This window comes from Aegilops tauschii, chromosome 4 (assembly GCF_002575655.3).
Source record: "Aegilops tauschii subsp. strangulata cultivar AL8/78 chromosome 4, Aet v6.0, whole genome shotgun sequence".
NCBI lineage: Eukaryota > Viridiplantae > Streptophyta > Magnoliopsida > Poales > Poaceae > Aegilops > Aegilops tauschii.
In genome coordinates, this window is record NC_053038.3 from 167,357,220 (window position 1) to 167,371,903 (window position 14,684).

Here is a 14,684-nt window from a genome sequence, read left to right on the forward strand (position 1 = left end):
CTGCCACGGAAATCCGGCATTAGCTATCTAGAGAGCACCGCAAAGGACCAGCGCAGCCTGGACATCCGGCCATCACCCCAGACATCTGGCTCCCCCCCGAAGCCTCGGACATCCAGCCCTGCCTATCCAGAGAGCACAGGAGCATGCAAGTCTAGCCCGGACATCCGGCTCCTCACGAGCCATCAGACATCCGGCCCCCAGCCCGGACATCCGGCGCCCCTACGCAGATGCAGGCCAAGAGCCCATGTAAACTCTCTCCCACTTACCCCTTCGTGGCCCTAGACTATATATACTCCCCCACCTCCTCCTAGTTAGGGTTAGCATTGTGATAGCTCATATGTGAGATAGAGCCTCGCTCATCCATCCGGATCTACTCCACCGCGAGGGACCGACACCTCTTCGGAGAAGATCCACTTGGATTCAAGACCCCTTACGGGAAGACCTCAAGACCTCCTTACGGAGAAGAACCGGTTACCCTATGTATCGTCCTTTGCTGGATTCAGACCGTGTGATCTCTATGTGTACTCAGATCTAGCATATGTGTGACCTAATCTCGTTGGTTTGAGTGTTTCTCTTGTGTTTCCTTTCGTGATTTCCCCTTGTGTTCTTCGTGTTCATCGCGGTATCCGCTCCTTTCATGAAAAATTGGCCCTCTAGGGTTCCACCCTACATCAAGAAGGAGAAGAGAAGGCATCCAGCTTGTGTTCCCATCATCGTCTTACTCGTCGGCATCTCGTCGACCCTGTCGTCCTCAACCCACAAGGCCGCTCCCACCCGTCCTCCTCCTCCCCTTATATCTTATGAGTCTGGCCACCGCCGCCACCATAGTCGCGTCGTCCGCCTGCCTGTACGGCCACCCGCTGCTGCCGGCTTCTTGCCGCCATCGTCCTTTACTGCTGGTTCATGCAAGACAGGGCGCAGGGCCCCGCCACCGAGTAGCAGCGCGGCCGAGGGTGGCCTGCAGCTCGAACCAATGGCGGGGTGCGGACCTGTGGCTGCTTCCACCGGCGTGCACGAACGCCGAACTGAGGCACCCGTCGGCGTGACTGTAGGCTAGGGTTTGTGAGGCCGTGGAATAACACTTTTCCTGCAGGAACTGGGACTCCGATCCAAATCTTAGGCGTACGGCAACAGGAGGTTGGACGTCGACGAGGTTTGGGGCGACGCTGGAAAATATTGGAGGCGGATGGGGAGGGGAAGGAGAGCAAGGCGGCGGCAGCGGTGCGGGAGGTAAGCCAGAGAGGAACGGTCGCGCGTGACGGCGATGGTGCTGCCGACGCAATGAGGAGCCTGTACTTGCAATATAACGTTTTGGGCAGCCCAGTAAAAAGGCCCAACCAGGAACGAAACATTTTTCTCTGTTATACACTTAAAAGGGGACCGCGGGTTGATTACCCAGAAAAGCAGAGTCCTTTATGCAAAACTGCGGCGGTAAAGATCTCTACTCCTAATGAAGCAGTTGGTAGTCTCGCTTCCAGGTTTTTTTCGTCCCACCTCCCATGATTTTTGTACCTCCTCCCACCTTCGTTGGTTCTTTTTGGTAGATTTTTTTTCGTCCGCTCCCCCCACTTCATCGGTTTATTTTCGCGTCACCCTCTCACACAACGAAAGAAATCTGAACAGATCAGAACTTTCCAACTGGCGCAAGTTATTTAGTAATGTAGACTTTTAATGGAGCAGTTGGTAGTATCGCTTCCAGGTTTTTTTCATCCCACCTTCCATGATTTTTTTGGTACCTCCTCCCACCTTCGCTGGTTTTTTTCGTAGATCTTTTTTCGTCCCCTCCCCCCACTTCATCGGTTTATTTTCGTGTCACTCCCTCACACAACGAAAGAAATCTGAACAGGTCAGAACTTTCCATACTGACGCAAGTTATTCAGTAATGTAAAATCAATCACGAACAATCTCTAAAGATCAAATCTAAATTAATTAACCTTACCTTAAATCACTCAATCACATTAATTAGAAAACAAATAATTGATTTTCAGAAAAAACCGCTCAATCACATTAACCTTGCCTTAACTCACGGATGGTAATCAACCTCCAAACAATGGAAACAATACATCCAGGGAGCAGTAAATAAACTCCCTTTCTTATGACATGTATATGATCTTCCCTTCCCTCTCCGGCGTTCTTGATTCTCGAGGCCGATGCTTGGGCTGCGTCACTGGGTCGCGACGGTGCCGGAGGACGAGGACGGCGAGGCCGGGTGCCGCGTCATCGCGTTGGCCGCGGCCGGTGAAGGGGCGAAGAAGGGTGGCTTCCCTGGCCCTGGCCGCGGCCCTGGGAGTTGGTGCGGTGGAAGCGAAACTTGAAGGACCCGGCGTGGGTGGCCGGCGCGCATACGCACTTGGAAGCGGGCCCATGGCCCGCGCCGGACGGCGCCGACGCCGACCCGGGCCACCTCCTCCGCGTATTCTTGGAGCTGTGGCTGGCCGATTTACATAAATTTTTTCCCTCAGTTGTGGTGGCAAATATAATACATATAATCCATATTGTTATGCACTAGCGTGTGTGTGTGAAATAGATGGATTATGGTCCCGTACCCAATAAGATGGATATGTGTGTGTGTGTTAGAGAGAGAGAGAGGGAGAGGGGGAGAGAGGGTGAGGAAGACGGAGGGAGAGTGTGTGTGTGTGTGAGGATTTGATGGTAAAAATGGTCGCCAATGTCACTTGATATGTATGAGAATACTAGAAGAACGCCCGTGCGTTGCAACGGGGCCACATTAACTTTAAGAGTTCAATATTAATATTCTCATACATATCAAGTAACATTGACTACCTTTTTTACCATCAAATCCCCACACACACACACTCTCCCTCCCTCTTCCTCACTCTCTCTCCCCCTCTCCCTCTCTCTCCCCCTCTCCCTCTCTCTCTCTAACACACACACATATCCATCTTATTGGGTACGGGACCATAATTCATCTATTTCACACACACGCTAGTGCATAACAATATGGATTATGTGTATTATATTTGCCACCACAACCGAGGGAATTAATTTCATGTAAATCGGCCAGCCACAGCTCCAAGAATACGCGGAGGAGGTGGCCCGGGTCGGCGTCGGCGCCGTCCGGCGCGGGCCACGGGCCCGCTTCCAAGTGCGTCTGTGCGCCAGCCACCCACGCCGGGTCCTTCAAGTGCCGCTTTCACCGCACCAATTCCCAGGGCCACGACCAGGGCCAGGGAAGCCGCCCTTCTTCGCCCCCTTCACCGGCCGCGGCACCCGGCCTCGCCGTCCTCGTCCTCCGGCACCATCACGACCCTATGATGCAGCCCAAGCATCGGCCTCGAGAATCAAGAACGCTCGACAACGGAGAGGGAAGGGAAGATCATATACATGTCATAAGAAAGGGAGTTTATTTACTGCTCCCTCGATGTATTGTTTCCTTTGTTTGGAGATTGATTACCATCCGTGAGTTAAGGTAAGGTTAATGTGATTGAGCGATTTTTCTGAAATCAATTATTTGTTTTCTAATTAATGCGATTGAGTGATTTAGGTAAGGTTAATTAATTTAGATTTGATCTTTAGAGATTGTTCGTGATTGATTTTACATTACTAAATAACTTGCGTCAGTATGGAAAGTTCTGACCTGTTCAGATTTCTTTCGTTGTGTGAGGGAGTGACGTGAAAATAAACCGATGAAGTGGAGGGAGGGGACGAAAAAAGATCTACGAAAAAAACCAGCGGAGGTGGGAGGAGGTACCAAAAAAATCATGGAAGGTGGGATGAAAAAAACCTGGAAGCGATACTACCAACTGCTCCATTAAAAGTAGAGATTAATATTAAACTCTTAAAGTTAATGTGGCCACGTTGCAACGCACAAGCGTTCTTCTAGTAAAGATAAAGAATCAGAGGGAGGGTATCGAGGGGAACGATTAGGAAAGTCATTGTTCAGTAACATGCCGGTTTGTAACATGATTGATTAGGAAAGTTTGGAAAGATTAAGTAAGTTTTATTGCCCTTAAAATAAGGAAAACTTTTTATTGTGAGGGTAAAAAAATCAGTATGAGGAGATATGTGATGGGATGTGAGACGAAAATAAATAAATCAGAAGAAAAACCTAGACGCAATCCTACCACGTTGCGTGGGAGGCGCATTCAACGCGAATGATTGGTTCAACGGGACCACACACCGTGAGCGCTCCTTCACCTTGGCGCACCACCCAGCCGAGCGTTCCTGTACAGGTAACATCAAATTCCCTCTTCGTAGTCTGGAGGCGGGAGATTCGGAAGCCATGGCGGAGGAGCAGTTCCTGGCCGCAGCTGTGGGCGCCGCCAAGAGCGCCGGCGAGGTAATCCTCCTATACCATGAACTCGATCCTTCCCTCCATCCTCCTGCCGCAACTGTTTCTCAGGCCCACTGCTCGTGATGGATTCGCGATTTCCTGTTCGCTCATTCTGGGACCGATTTGTACCCTATGCAGATTATCCGCAAGAGCTTTTACCTAACCAAGAATGTGGAGCACAAGGGCCAGGTCTTTCCTATCGCCTCTTTCTTTTCCCCACGCATCTTGCCTCCTTTTGATACGCTGTCTGCCTTGATTGGATTGCGATCTAGTCGTCATGGCGCTATGGATTGTTGCTGCTGCAGGTGGATTTGGTGACGGAGACGGACAAGGCCTGCGAGGATCTCATCTTCAACCACCTCCGGATGCTCTACCCGGACCACAAGTTCATCGGCGAGGAGACGTCTGCAGCCCTCGGTTCCACCGATGACCTCACCTACGACCCCACCTGGATAGTCGACCCCCTCGATGGCACCACCAATTTCGTTCATGGGTAACGACGATGTTCTAGTATGCGCACTGTGTTGTGGACCCTTGTTTTCTTGCTTTTCTTAGAACAGAAGGCGCAAGGAGCGCTTGGCCTTATATAGTAGTACTATATAAAGTGCTCAAACAGTGGCAAAATAACATAAAGTCTTACAAACCAAAACACATACTCCTCGCACAAAGTGCAAATCAAGCACGCACCTCGCACAAAAGGACTAGAGGCTAAGCAGCTCCTGAATTGCCTAGGACGTTTCAGTTTGTAGCATGAAGATCTATAAGCCTCTGTAACCCATCCAATGAAGTTTCCTTGTCCTTCATTCTCCCTGGAGGCATCCAAAGCTGAAAGAAGGTCGAACATTTAAACACAGGATTGGATGGAAACATCATTTCAATGGCCATTTGTTACGAATATTCCATAAGGCTCAACACATGGTTGCAATGCAACGCCATGCGACTGTTCGTTGCATACCCCCAACACCCAGGACAAGCCCCAAGAGCTCAGAGCAACAGATTGGGTTCCAGGATCATCCCAGTCTCTCCCTCATAGAGTTCCACATGAATTTCTCCATTGGGCAAAATAATATATGATTTCTATCTTCTCGCTTACTTCACAAGGCATAGGAGCCATCACTCGGGCCGTTGTGTTTGAACTTTCAAGATATTGCAAGCCGAGCTAGTCTCCCCCTAATCAGCTGTCTGATGAAGACCTTAATCTTCATGTGCATGGCCGCTTGCCAAAGAAGTTTAGCATGCTGAACAACAGGGTCGGAAGAGAGTTTGGCGTATAAAGATTTCACCGACCAGTTGCTTCTAGGTCGCAGGAGATTTTGTTGGATGAGTTCAATAGCAGGACATTAATAACTTTGGCACCAAGGGCCTCCCATAAGTTTGCCTCAACCTGGTCAAAGGTATGATGAAACAACACGTTGAGCGACCCCTGTCTAATTGCTGAGCTGGCTAACATCTCTGGATCAGAGGCCATGATGAAGAGCCGGCGGTATCTGATGTGGGGCGGCGCCCACCAATCCAATTGTCCAACCAGAATCTGGTCGATTGTCTGTCCCATACAAGATGCTTTGCTCCTAAATCAAAGATTGGCTTGATGTCCTGGATTCCATCCCAGAAAGGGTCCTACGCCTAGTCGAGGTGAAGAAGTTGGACCTTCTAGTATCTGTCTTTGATGAGATCCAACTGTAGACCTAGAGAGTTTTGACTAATCTTCCATATAAATTTGCTTGGTAGAACAATGTCCATAAGTTGGGAGTTTAGCACTCCTAGACCCCCATGGTCTTTAGGTTTGCAAATAGATGCCCATTTCACTATGTATGGTATTTATGTTTGAGTGTATGTCTTTCCTAGAAAAAAATGAGCCTCACTTTGTTGAAACTTGTGTGCACATTGTTGGCTAACAGAAAGCGACCCATGGTGTAAGTTGGGACTGGCGGGAGACACACATTATTGAGAACCAATCTTCCTCCTAACACGAGAAAATTTGCCTTTCCAGGGCTTGGATACTTTATTGCATAACAGGTTTTTAGTCAAGGCATAAAACTTTCTCACTAATAGGAATATCGTGGTATGAGATCGAAAAATTGGCAGATTTGCAATTTACTCCCTCTGTTCCTAAATATAAGACATTTTAGAGATTTCATTATGGACTACATGTGGAGCAAAATGGATGAATCTACACTCTAAAATATGTCTATATACATCCGTATGTAGTTCATAATGGAATCTCTAAAAGGTCATATATTTGGGAATAGAGGGAGTAGAAGGTTAGCAACCCTTCTACTCCATGATCGACAGCCCCATAACAACAATCCCATATTCTTGAAAAATAATCTTCGTATAAGACATCACCTCAAAATAGAGTAGCAACCCTTTGCTACTGCACTATCGACACCCCCATAACAACAGTCTCACATTCTTAAAAAATAATCTTCATACAATACATCACCTCAAAATAGAGTACCAATTGGACCATGGCAATGCTTTGATTGCTAGGCTAAAAGGGAGCATGGTGTCATCCGCATATCTGCTTCATTGGTCCCGACTTCATTGGTCTGTTGCTAGACCAACCTCATTCGGAGGGGCATCGTGACCATGTTGAAAAACTATTGCCAGCGGTGGAGAAGTTTGTGAACTAGTTGGACATCGGTACTCCGGTCTAGATGTATCTTTTGAGTAGAGGGCTTTTGTACTCTCCTGAAAAGCACTATGGAAAAACTCCTTAGGTGTTTAATGATTTTGTGCAATAAAATTACCATTGAGCAAGTTGTTTTCGTCTCTAATGTTTATCTCCCGCCCCCGAGCTTGGTGAGGTCCTTGTGTGTCCTACAAGAGCTTTGCAAGTTTTAGTCTTGATCTGCAAAGAAGGGTCAGGACCCTGAGCGTTTTCTTCCCCTTCTCCAGTCCCTCCAACTGCGCCAGGGAGGCTTATTCAGGTGGGCACTTTGTTCTTGCAATCAAGAAAGTGGATCTCCCAGTTTTTTTATCTCGGGCCATACCTATAGGTAGCATACCTAGAGCGCTTCCGAAGAAACTTCCCCTAGAGATGAAAAAAGCGTCGGAAATGCTCAACCTTCTTTTCATTCATCGAGGAAGAAGTGCCGAGGTAATGCACTACACCATGGTTAGCTCCTATGAGGACCTGGAATGTTTTGCTCGGGCTGCACTTATGGGTCTCGTCGATCCATGGCTTCTCGGCAACCCCTTGACATTTATGTGTCCCTGGGGAAAGCATACGTGGGGTGGAGAGGCGATGACGGTCGCCATAATTCGTTCGTTACTTGAGGGGAGTCCATTGCTCCTGCTGAGCCAACATAGGAGTGCTTAAAGGCCATGACGGGTTCTGATGGAAAGGCGAAGCATAAAAGAGGATCATGTTCGAAAATAGTGAATACGGTCTTTATATTTTCCATATAGTAAGGTTATTGTGAACACGTTATTATGAAATAGGAACTTGCGTTGTTGACTGAAGGCATGGAATTGAGATCTTTCACCTTCGAGCCCCGAGCCAGATCTTCGACCTAGGCGAGACTCTTGGAACGTTCATAGAGTCGACAACGAGCCGTATCTCCCGACCAGTGCCGGGGAAGAGTAGCCTTTTATTTCTAGACAACCGTATCATCCTCTTTCGCGAGATTTATCCGATGGTCTGGTGGTCAAACTCTGGAGCAGTTACCCCTAGGTTCGGTTAGTAGGACGTTCCCCAGCTGGTACCCTTTCATGAGGTTATGGATGTCACTCATAACTTAATTAAGGTATGTTTCTTGGGGTCAAGAGACCGCTCCAAGGGAACTCTTGACCGTAATCATGCCCTTGGTCCCCATGTTCCGAGGCACAGGCGGTCATGAAACACTATTGCACTTAGCGAGAGAAGTGTGGGTTTACCCAAGATGGACATGAACGTTGCGCAAAACTTGATAATGCTTACGTGGGTGGGAGTGGGAGTAGTCAGATATTTCCCTCATCCCATGCGTATGGAGAGGATAATTCGCCCGACCACCAGGTAAGGCGCCCCGACGAATATCTTCCGCAACGGCGAGTCCTTGGGGCGAAGGGCGAAGCTCATTTCTTCATATATGGAGTGACTTCAGATTACTTGCAAAAAGAACATTGAATGGAAGATCATCTTAGAGGAGGCTTGTCGAGAGGATATGATGAGTAGAGGCTTCAAAGACGACTTGGGATTTTGAAGCATCGGCTACATGATGAATGGATAATCCGGAGGTCGAACAAAGTCTTGTGGGTGGTCCCCAGTCCACTAGGAGTGGTGGTCCCTAACCACCAAGAGGGAGTTCGGTGGTGCAGGCCGACATAGATCGAGGTGCACGGCTCGGATTTACGAGTTGGATGAACCAGTCTCTAGATAATCCCAACGTATGGTGAAATGATTCCTTGATGATAGTCCGATTCACAACAGTGTGGCGGGATCTGGGCAGCTCTTTGGCGAGGGGATTTGGCACCTTATTCTCCACAAGGGTTTCTGCCTGAACGGTAATCGGCTATGTTGAACCAACGGGGTACCACAGCAGTAAGAGATCCTCCTCCACTACTCAAGTTGACCTGGGTGGGTGTGCCGAAGCGAGACGATCTAGGAGGACCCAAACCGACACTTGAAGGTTTCCGCCCCGAGGAGCGAGGTTGATGTACGCCTCCTTTGGGTCAAAGTGGGGGACTAGCCCCAACCTTTCGCTTTTGTTAGTATGTTTGTGTTTCGTGAGAAGGTTTGTTGGTGACGAAGATCCGTTTGGGCCCCACAGCGGGCGCCAAATGTTGATGAATAATGGTCCGCTGATCTTAAGATCTGAGGTTTATCATGGAAGTAGAGAGAGAGAGAGGGGTGGTGCTCGAAGGGTTCTCGTCGGCGATGAAGGTGAAACCGTGGTTTTACACAGGTTTAGGCCTGTGGATGGGTAATAACCCTACTTCCTTCCTACCCATCTTTATAGATGATCAGAGAGGATTACATTTGTCTTTTCCTATCTACTGAGCTAGGGTGGAAATGAGCTCCCGTATATCTTCGTCCCCTTGGTGGGGATTGGTACCGCCCTTATATAGCTAGTCTTAGGTCGGTAGTTTGGTCCCGATCTTCCAGGGATATGATACAATCAGGTGATCTTGTAGTTACGAGGTACAAATCTCCCGCAATCGTAGAATTCCTAAAGAAGCGCTCCTGATCTTATTCCTTACGACCAAGGGCGATGCCATGTGTTCCCTAGGTGGCCAAGTCCAACACCGTTTCGTTGAAAGAGGAGGCAAACAACGGACGACGTAAAGATATGAAACAGGAAAACCATTCGTTTTAAACGTGGGCTAGCACTTACAAAATTAATGCCTAGAACCAGCCGAAATTAGATAGCCTAGAACTGCCAAGCAAGTAGCAGGCAATCCCAAAAATCCCCAATCATGCGTAGCTCCGGCTCCCTGGACATCGACATCGGGCACCTGACGAATGGGAAAACAAGAAATAGTCCCCCGCTTGGCCTGCATGGGTGGCAGCAGCGGCAGTGGCACGACATCGAGCTTGCGCAAATGGGAAGTTGCAGTTTGCAAGGGCAGCAAGCGCGACCAACAGGTATACCCAGTCAAATTCATTTTTTTTCCTCATATCAACCTTAAATTTATGGTCTTGTGGCCAATTATTGAACCTGGTGATGTTGTAATGTAGGGAATCTGTAAGAAAATGAAACCAATTGCTGCTTAATTTGGAACTCCCCCAATTACCCAACCTTAATTGTCTAATGAAGCCTCTGATGCAAACATTTTACAAGCTCCTGTTCCTGAACCTGCAGTGTGTAATGAGCGCTCTGGTTATAACATTTTGCAAACTTCTATTCAAGGATTTAGTGAAGCTGATATTCAACCTGATTTGGGGCTCCGGAACAAATTGGAGATTATTCTACTCCAGAAATTAAAGATGCAGTGATGAGGAACACTAGATGAGGAAAAAAATTGTATGTTAGATTTGTTTGGCTACTTCTAGATGCTTCCACTCTAGTGTAGTATTTCTTTTCTACCCTACCTACTGATTTCTAGAGTCTTCTAGTTGTGAGTAGCTATGAGTAGAATGGCGAAAATTAAATAATGTTTTCTAGAGTATTCCAGATATAAGTAGAAGTATGTGAAGGCTTTTCAAAGCCCTATAAATAGAGGTCCTCACCTCTACTTTGTACCCAGACTACTTACCCCACTACCTATAATAGAACTTGGTGTTCTTATCTAACTAGAAAGAGGCCCGTGCGTTGCACGGAACATCAAGATGCATTTATATGAGTAGTTTATCTTGTGGGAGATAAGGATGAACGAGGGAAGGCCTTATCTGCAAATGTGGAGAGAGGTGCGGCTATCTTTTTGCAAAATTGTCATAGTTTCCTTCCTATCCGTCAAATATAGATCGCACGGCCTATATTGCAGGATGGCAGGCACTCCATCATCACCAACTCCGTTTTTTTTATAAGAGTAGAGAGATCTTGGAGTAGATCTTGTGCTCTAGGAGTTCTGGATTGAACTCCTGCTGCCACATTAGCCTACATTCGCCTCTAGAACGATATCTAGCGCAGCACGTTGAAGTTGTTCCTTCAACAGTTGTGCTGTACACATTGTAGCAGCAAGGTGGAGTTGCTCCTCCACAACCTTGTGCTGCTTCATGCAGTGAGGAGGGAATATTTGTCGAGAATCGGGAATGCTTGTATTTTGTGCTTTTTGGTGGTTACATCACCTAGTTGCCGAGAGTCTTGAACTATTTTGAACCATTAGTTATGTTAATTTTTTAGTACATCTAGCTTTGTTTTTGAGTTTTATGAGTTTTGGTTGAGCGGACTTGCATTTGCATATTAAAATGTTCAGACCTTAAATGTGGGGCACTAATAAGTTCAATTCCTGGATTTGTCACTGCTTACAAGTGCATATTCGAGCGTAGTGGGGCGCAAGGCTCGGGGCCCGCTAGCCACTCGGGCGGGTAATATGGTTCGGGTGCGCCTGTACCGCCTCTATCTGAATGGGTATCCATATTGAGAACGATCTCTTCGCCGCCTGAGGTGACCAGCGACAAGGAGCGCATGCTACAAACGGTGACTTGTACGGTTGTCGTGCGCTGAGGGCTTGTCCAGAGCTCCCTTGTCGAATCCCCAAAGTCGCTAGACAAGATAAGGATTTCTCCTCCTTTCGCCTCTCAACCGCAGTCACCTCTGAATCTGGCTCGCTGTCAGACTCTCGGCAGTATCCATGAGCGCCTAGAAGCGGCTGCACTAATCCATGCCCTCAGCAAAGGTCGAGGAGGCGAGACTCCGGTGAGGCAGTGACCCCGATTGTACTCGGCGGATTCACCTTGCCAGCTGCGAGAGCGTGTCGGTACAAGAGTGAAAGCCATCTGTCAAAAAGACAAAGTACCTTTCTTCATCGTGCATTTTTCTTTTCTTATGCCAAGATTGTGCACTTTTTTTATATTTCAGCTTTCCTTTTGTGTGCGTCTCGATTGGCCTCACCATTGGGAAGATTCCCACCGTTGCAGTTGTGTACAACCCCATCATGAATGAGGTAAATATTGTTACTCTATGTAATTTTTCCTTGTTTAATTTGAGGATCGGTGCAATATAATCTGGGCAAAGGAACTCGGAAAGGTTTTGAGTCTGATTTCGTGTTTTTTCTTCAATTAGCTTTTCACAGCTGTTCGTGGAAAAGGTGCTTTTCTCAATGGTTCTCCAATTAAAAGTAAGCACATTTTTGTTGATTAGGTCCTGATTTGTTGTGATTCAACAGAAGAAGCTAGTCAAGATTATACAGTTCCTTTTTCTGATTGCTCGCGTGTGTTAATTTCAATATACACCTCTCATGTGCAGCATCGCCTCAAAATGAGTTGGTGAAGGCTCTTATGGTGACAGAGGTAGGTGACAGACTGTCAAAGATTATCATTTCCATGTCATTCGCACATTCACTAGAGGGAATCATATCATACTCTGAAATAATTGATACTTTGCGGTACATAACTTTCTTTTGATGCATAGTGTTTGAACTCTGTTGCTGGCTTAGCTGCTAACCCCTTTAAGATTTCATCAGTCATCAGAACAGTTTAGTTGTCATAAAATACTACAAGTAGTAAATCAGGGTTAGCTGATGTTTCGAAATTAAATACATGACTACTACTAGTTTTCTTTGGATTCTCCAGGTCCAACACCGACCTTAAAGTTCGACTGGGGGCACTAGAGTAGCCTCTTGCATGAATGAGCAGCAGTAATCTAGGACTTCTTTTCTTTTCCCTCTCATAAAGTTTAACCAGGGTCTTTCAATCCAAGTGCATGAATGAGCAGCAGTAATCTAGGACTTCCTTTTTCTGAATCTTTTGATTCAGCCTAGTTGTGAAATCTTGGAGAAAGTAACAAATACTAGCAAAGTATTATGTGGGTGTCGAATGTATATATTTGGCAAAATAAATCAATTTCTGATAAGTGTAGCTGCACTTTTTAGTTATATGGAGTATAGACCCAAAAATGGGAAACAAGAAAACTTGATTCCTTTACCCAAGATAGCAAAAGGTGATTGGCCCATGCAAGGCAAATGACATATGGTGTTCTGCGCTGATGCACATGCTGCATCCCCATGCTTGCATGTGAATATCAAAGCTCTGTACTGTCATACTAATTCCTCTTTTCGATATTTCAAAATGCTATAACTTTTGAATTGAGCGTTGGAATTACAATCCGTTTTCTCTGCTGGACCTCTCGCGACGAGTTCTTCAAAACCCGATTCCATATCAGTATGTTCCGATGAACTTTTTCCAAAGCAACTTGGGTGCTACATGAAGCAACTTTTAGTTCTATAGTAAACAACTCATGTTGTTGCCTTCCATGATGCTAGTTAGCCTAACGTCTGCACTAAATTGGCTACCATGACCCTCAAGTAGCTTAACTTTTATTCCTAAATTGCTTAGCATTGAGTGCATTATGCTAAGTTGCTTATGTAATTTTCAGTATGGTAGGCCTACTTTTATAGTACTACATGCAACCAATTAGCTATGTCAGGCAACGGAGCATCATAGGTAGGCAACTTCATAGTGTTGTTGACAACTTATGTTTCGAGGTAGGCAACTTAGAAGCCATGGTAGGAAACTCACAGTACTCTAGGCAACTAATCAACAATGGCAGGCAACTGAGCATCACCAGTAGACAACTTCATAAACTGTAAGAACTTAGCTTCCGAGGTAGGCAACTTAAAAACCATGACAGACAACTTTCACAGTATTTCAGGTGATCAATGAGCAATGGTAGTTAACTTTCACATTACTCCCTCCGTTCCACTTTATAGTGCGCATAAGTTTTCTAGCGTTATTCCACTATGTAGTGCGTATAAGCAACTTTGTATAAGCAACTTTGTGCTCTTTGGACGAAACTAACCCTGCAGCCGCATGGACGCACCCATCGCCTTTATCCTTTTCCTCTTGCACACAACACGCATCGCAGGCGGTCGGGACTCGGGATTGGACCAGCAGCGACGAGGGCCACGCCATCATCTTCTCTCCTCCGCGGCGACGAGGACCACGCCATTGCCCCCCGTTCCCCTGCTCCGGCTACGAGGAGCAACGGCCGAGGACCATGACGGCTTGATCTTGGAGCGGACATGGCGGCGGCAGTGTCTACGAGCGGCGGCAAGAAGCGCAAGTGCGAGCTGTCTGCACCTAAGCTTGCGCAGCTCCACGAGGCTGCGGGGTAGCCTGCCTTCCTCGCCGTCTGTGCATGCCTCTCCGCCAGGCCGGATCCAGGAGATTGTGCGGATCCAGGATATTGTGGTGGCGAGGCAGTCAGGGGCGTGGGCACTAGACCTGCATCACTGTCGGCCTGTGTCTGCTACTGGCGTCTTCTGCATCTCCGCATCCGCTGCCGGCGTCACTGTGTTCGCTGCCGCCTTCTCCGCGTCCTCCACTAGCGGTCGGCGTCCACCGCGTCCGACTTTCCCGTGTCCACCGCGGGCGCCAGCATCACCACATCCGCTACGGTGGCCGGCGGCCCCACTCCGCTTCTCAGTGTCCATGGTCAGCATCACCGCGTACACTGTCGACGGCCAGCAGCACCGCGTCTGCGGCCGGCTTCTTCCCTCCGCCGTCGGCGACTGGCGTCACCGCCCCCGCGCCCGGCTTCTTCCCTTCCACCGCCGGTGTCCGGCGTCACTGCGCCCGCGGCTGGCTTCTCCGCGTACAAGGCCGGTGGTCGGCGTCACCGCGTCCCTGGCCCGCATGCACACGCCGGTGTTTGCTAGCTAGTTGAATGTCTGCGAGGGCATGGGACAGACGAAGCAGGGTTATTCTCGTCCAAAGCTAGCCTCTAGCGCATGCATTGTATTAGAGCCTGAATATATGCGCACTAGATTCCGGAACGGAGGGAGTATTAGGTGACTAATGAGCTACGGT

The 14,684-nt window shown here is 47.8% G+C and overlaps 1 protein-coding gene and 1 long non-coding RNA gene across 2 annotated transcripts in view; both read left to right on the forward strand.

Moving 5' to 3' along the window:
- The first annotated feature begins 4,055 nt into the window (after positions 1-4,055).
- LOC109738639 (inositol monophosphatase 3) overlaps positions 4,056-14,684 on the forward strand; it is a 29,972-nt gene continuing 19,343 nt past the window's right edge. Inside the window, exons 1-6 of the mRNA XM_020297735.3 lie at positions 4,056-4,300; positions 4,433-4,483; positions 4,600-4,787; positions 11,737-11,821; positions 11,941-11,995; positions 12,124-12,167. Of these exons, the coding sequence (XP_020153324.1) occupies positions 4,244-4,300; positions 4,433-4,483; positions 4,600-4,787; positions 11,737-11,821; positions 11,941-11,995; positions 12,124-12,167 (480 nt within the window). The 5' untranslated portion in view covers positions 4,056-4,243. The remainder of the gene's footprint in view (positions 4,301-4,432; positions 4,484-4,599; positions 4,788-11,736; positions 11,822-11,940; positions 11,996-12,123; positions 12,168-14,684) is intronic.
- On the forward strand, positions 7,547-10,505 carry LOC141021264 (uncharacterized). The gene is made up of 2 exons (XR_012181681.1): positions 7,547-9,860; positions 10,078-10,505. It is a non-coding gene; the product is annotated as an uncharacterized lncRNA (long non-coding RNA).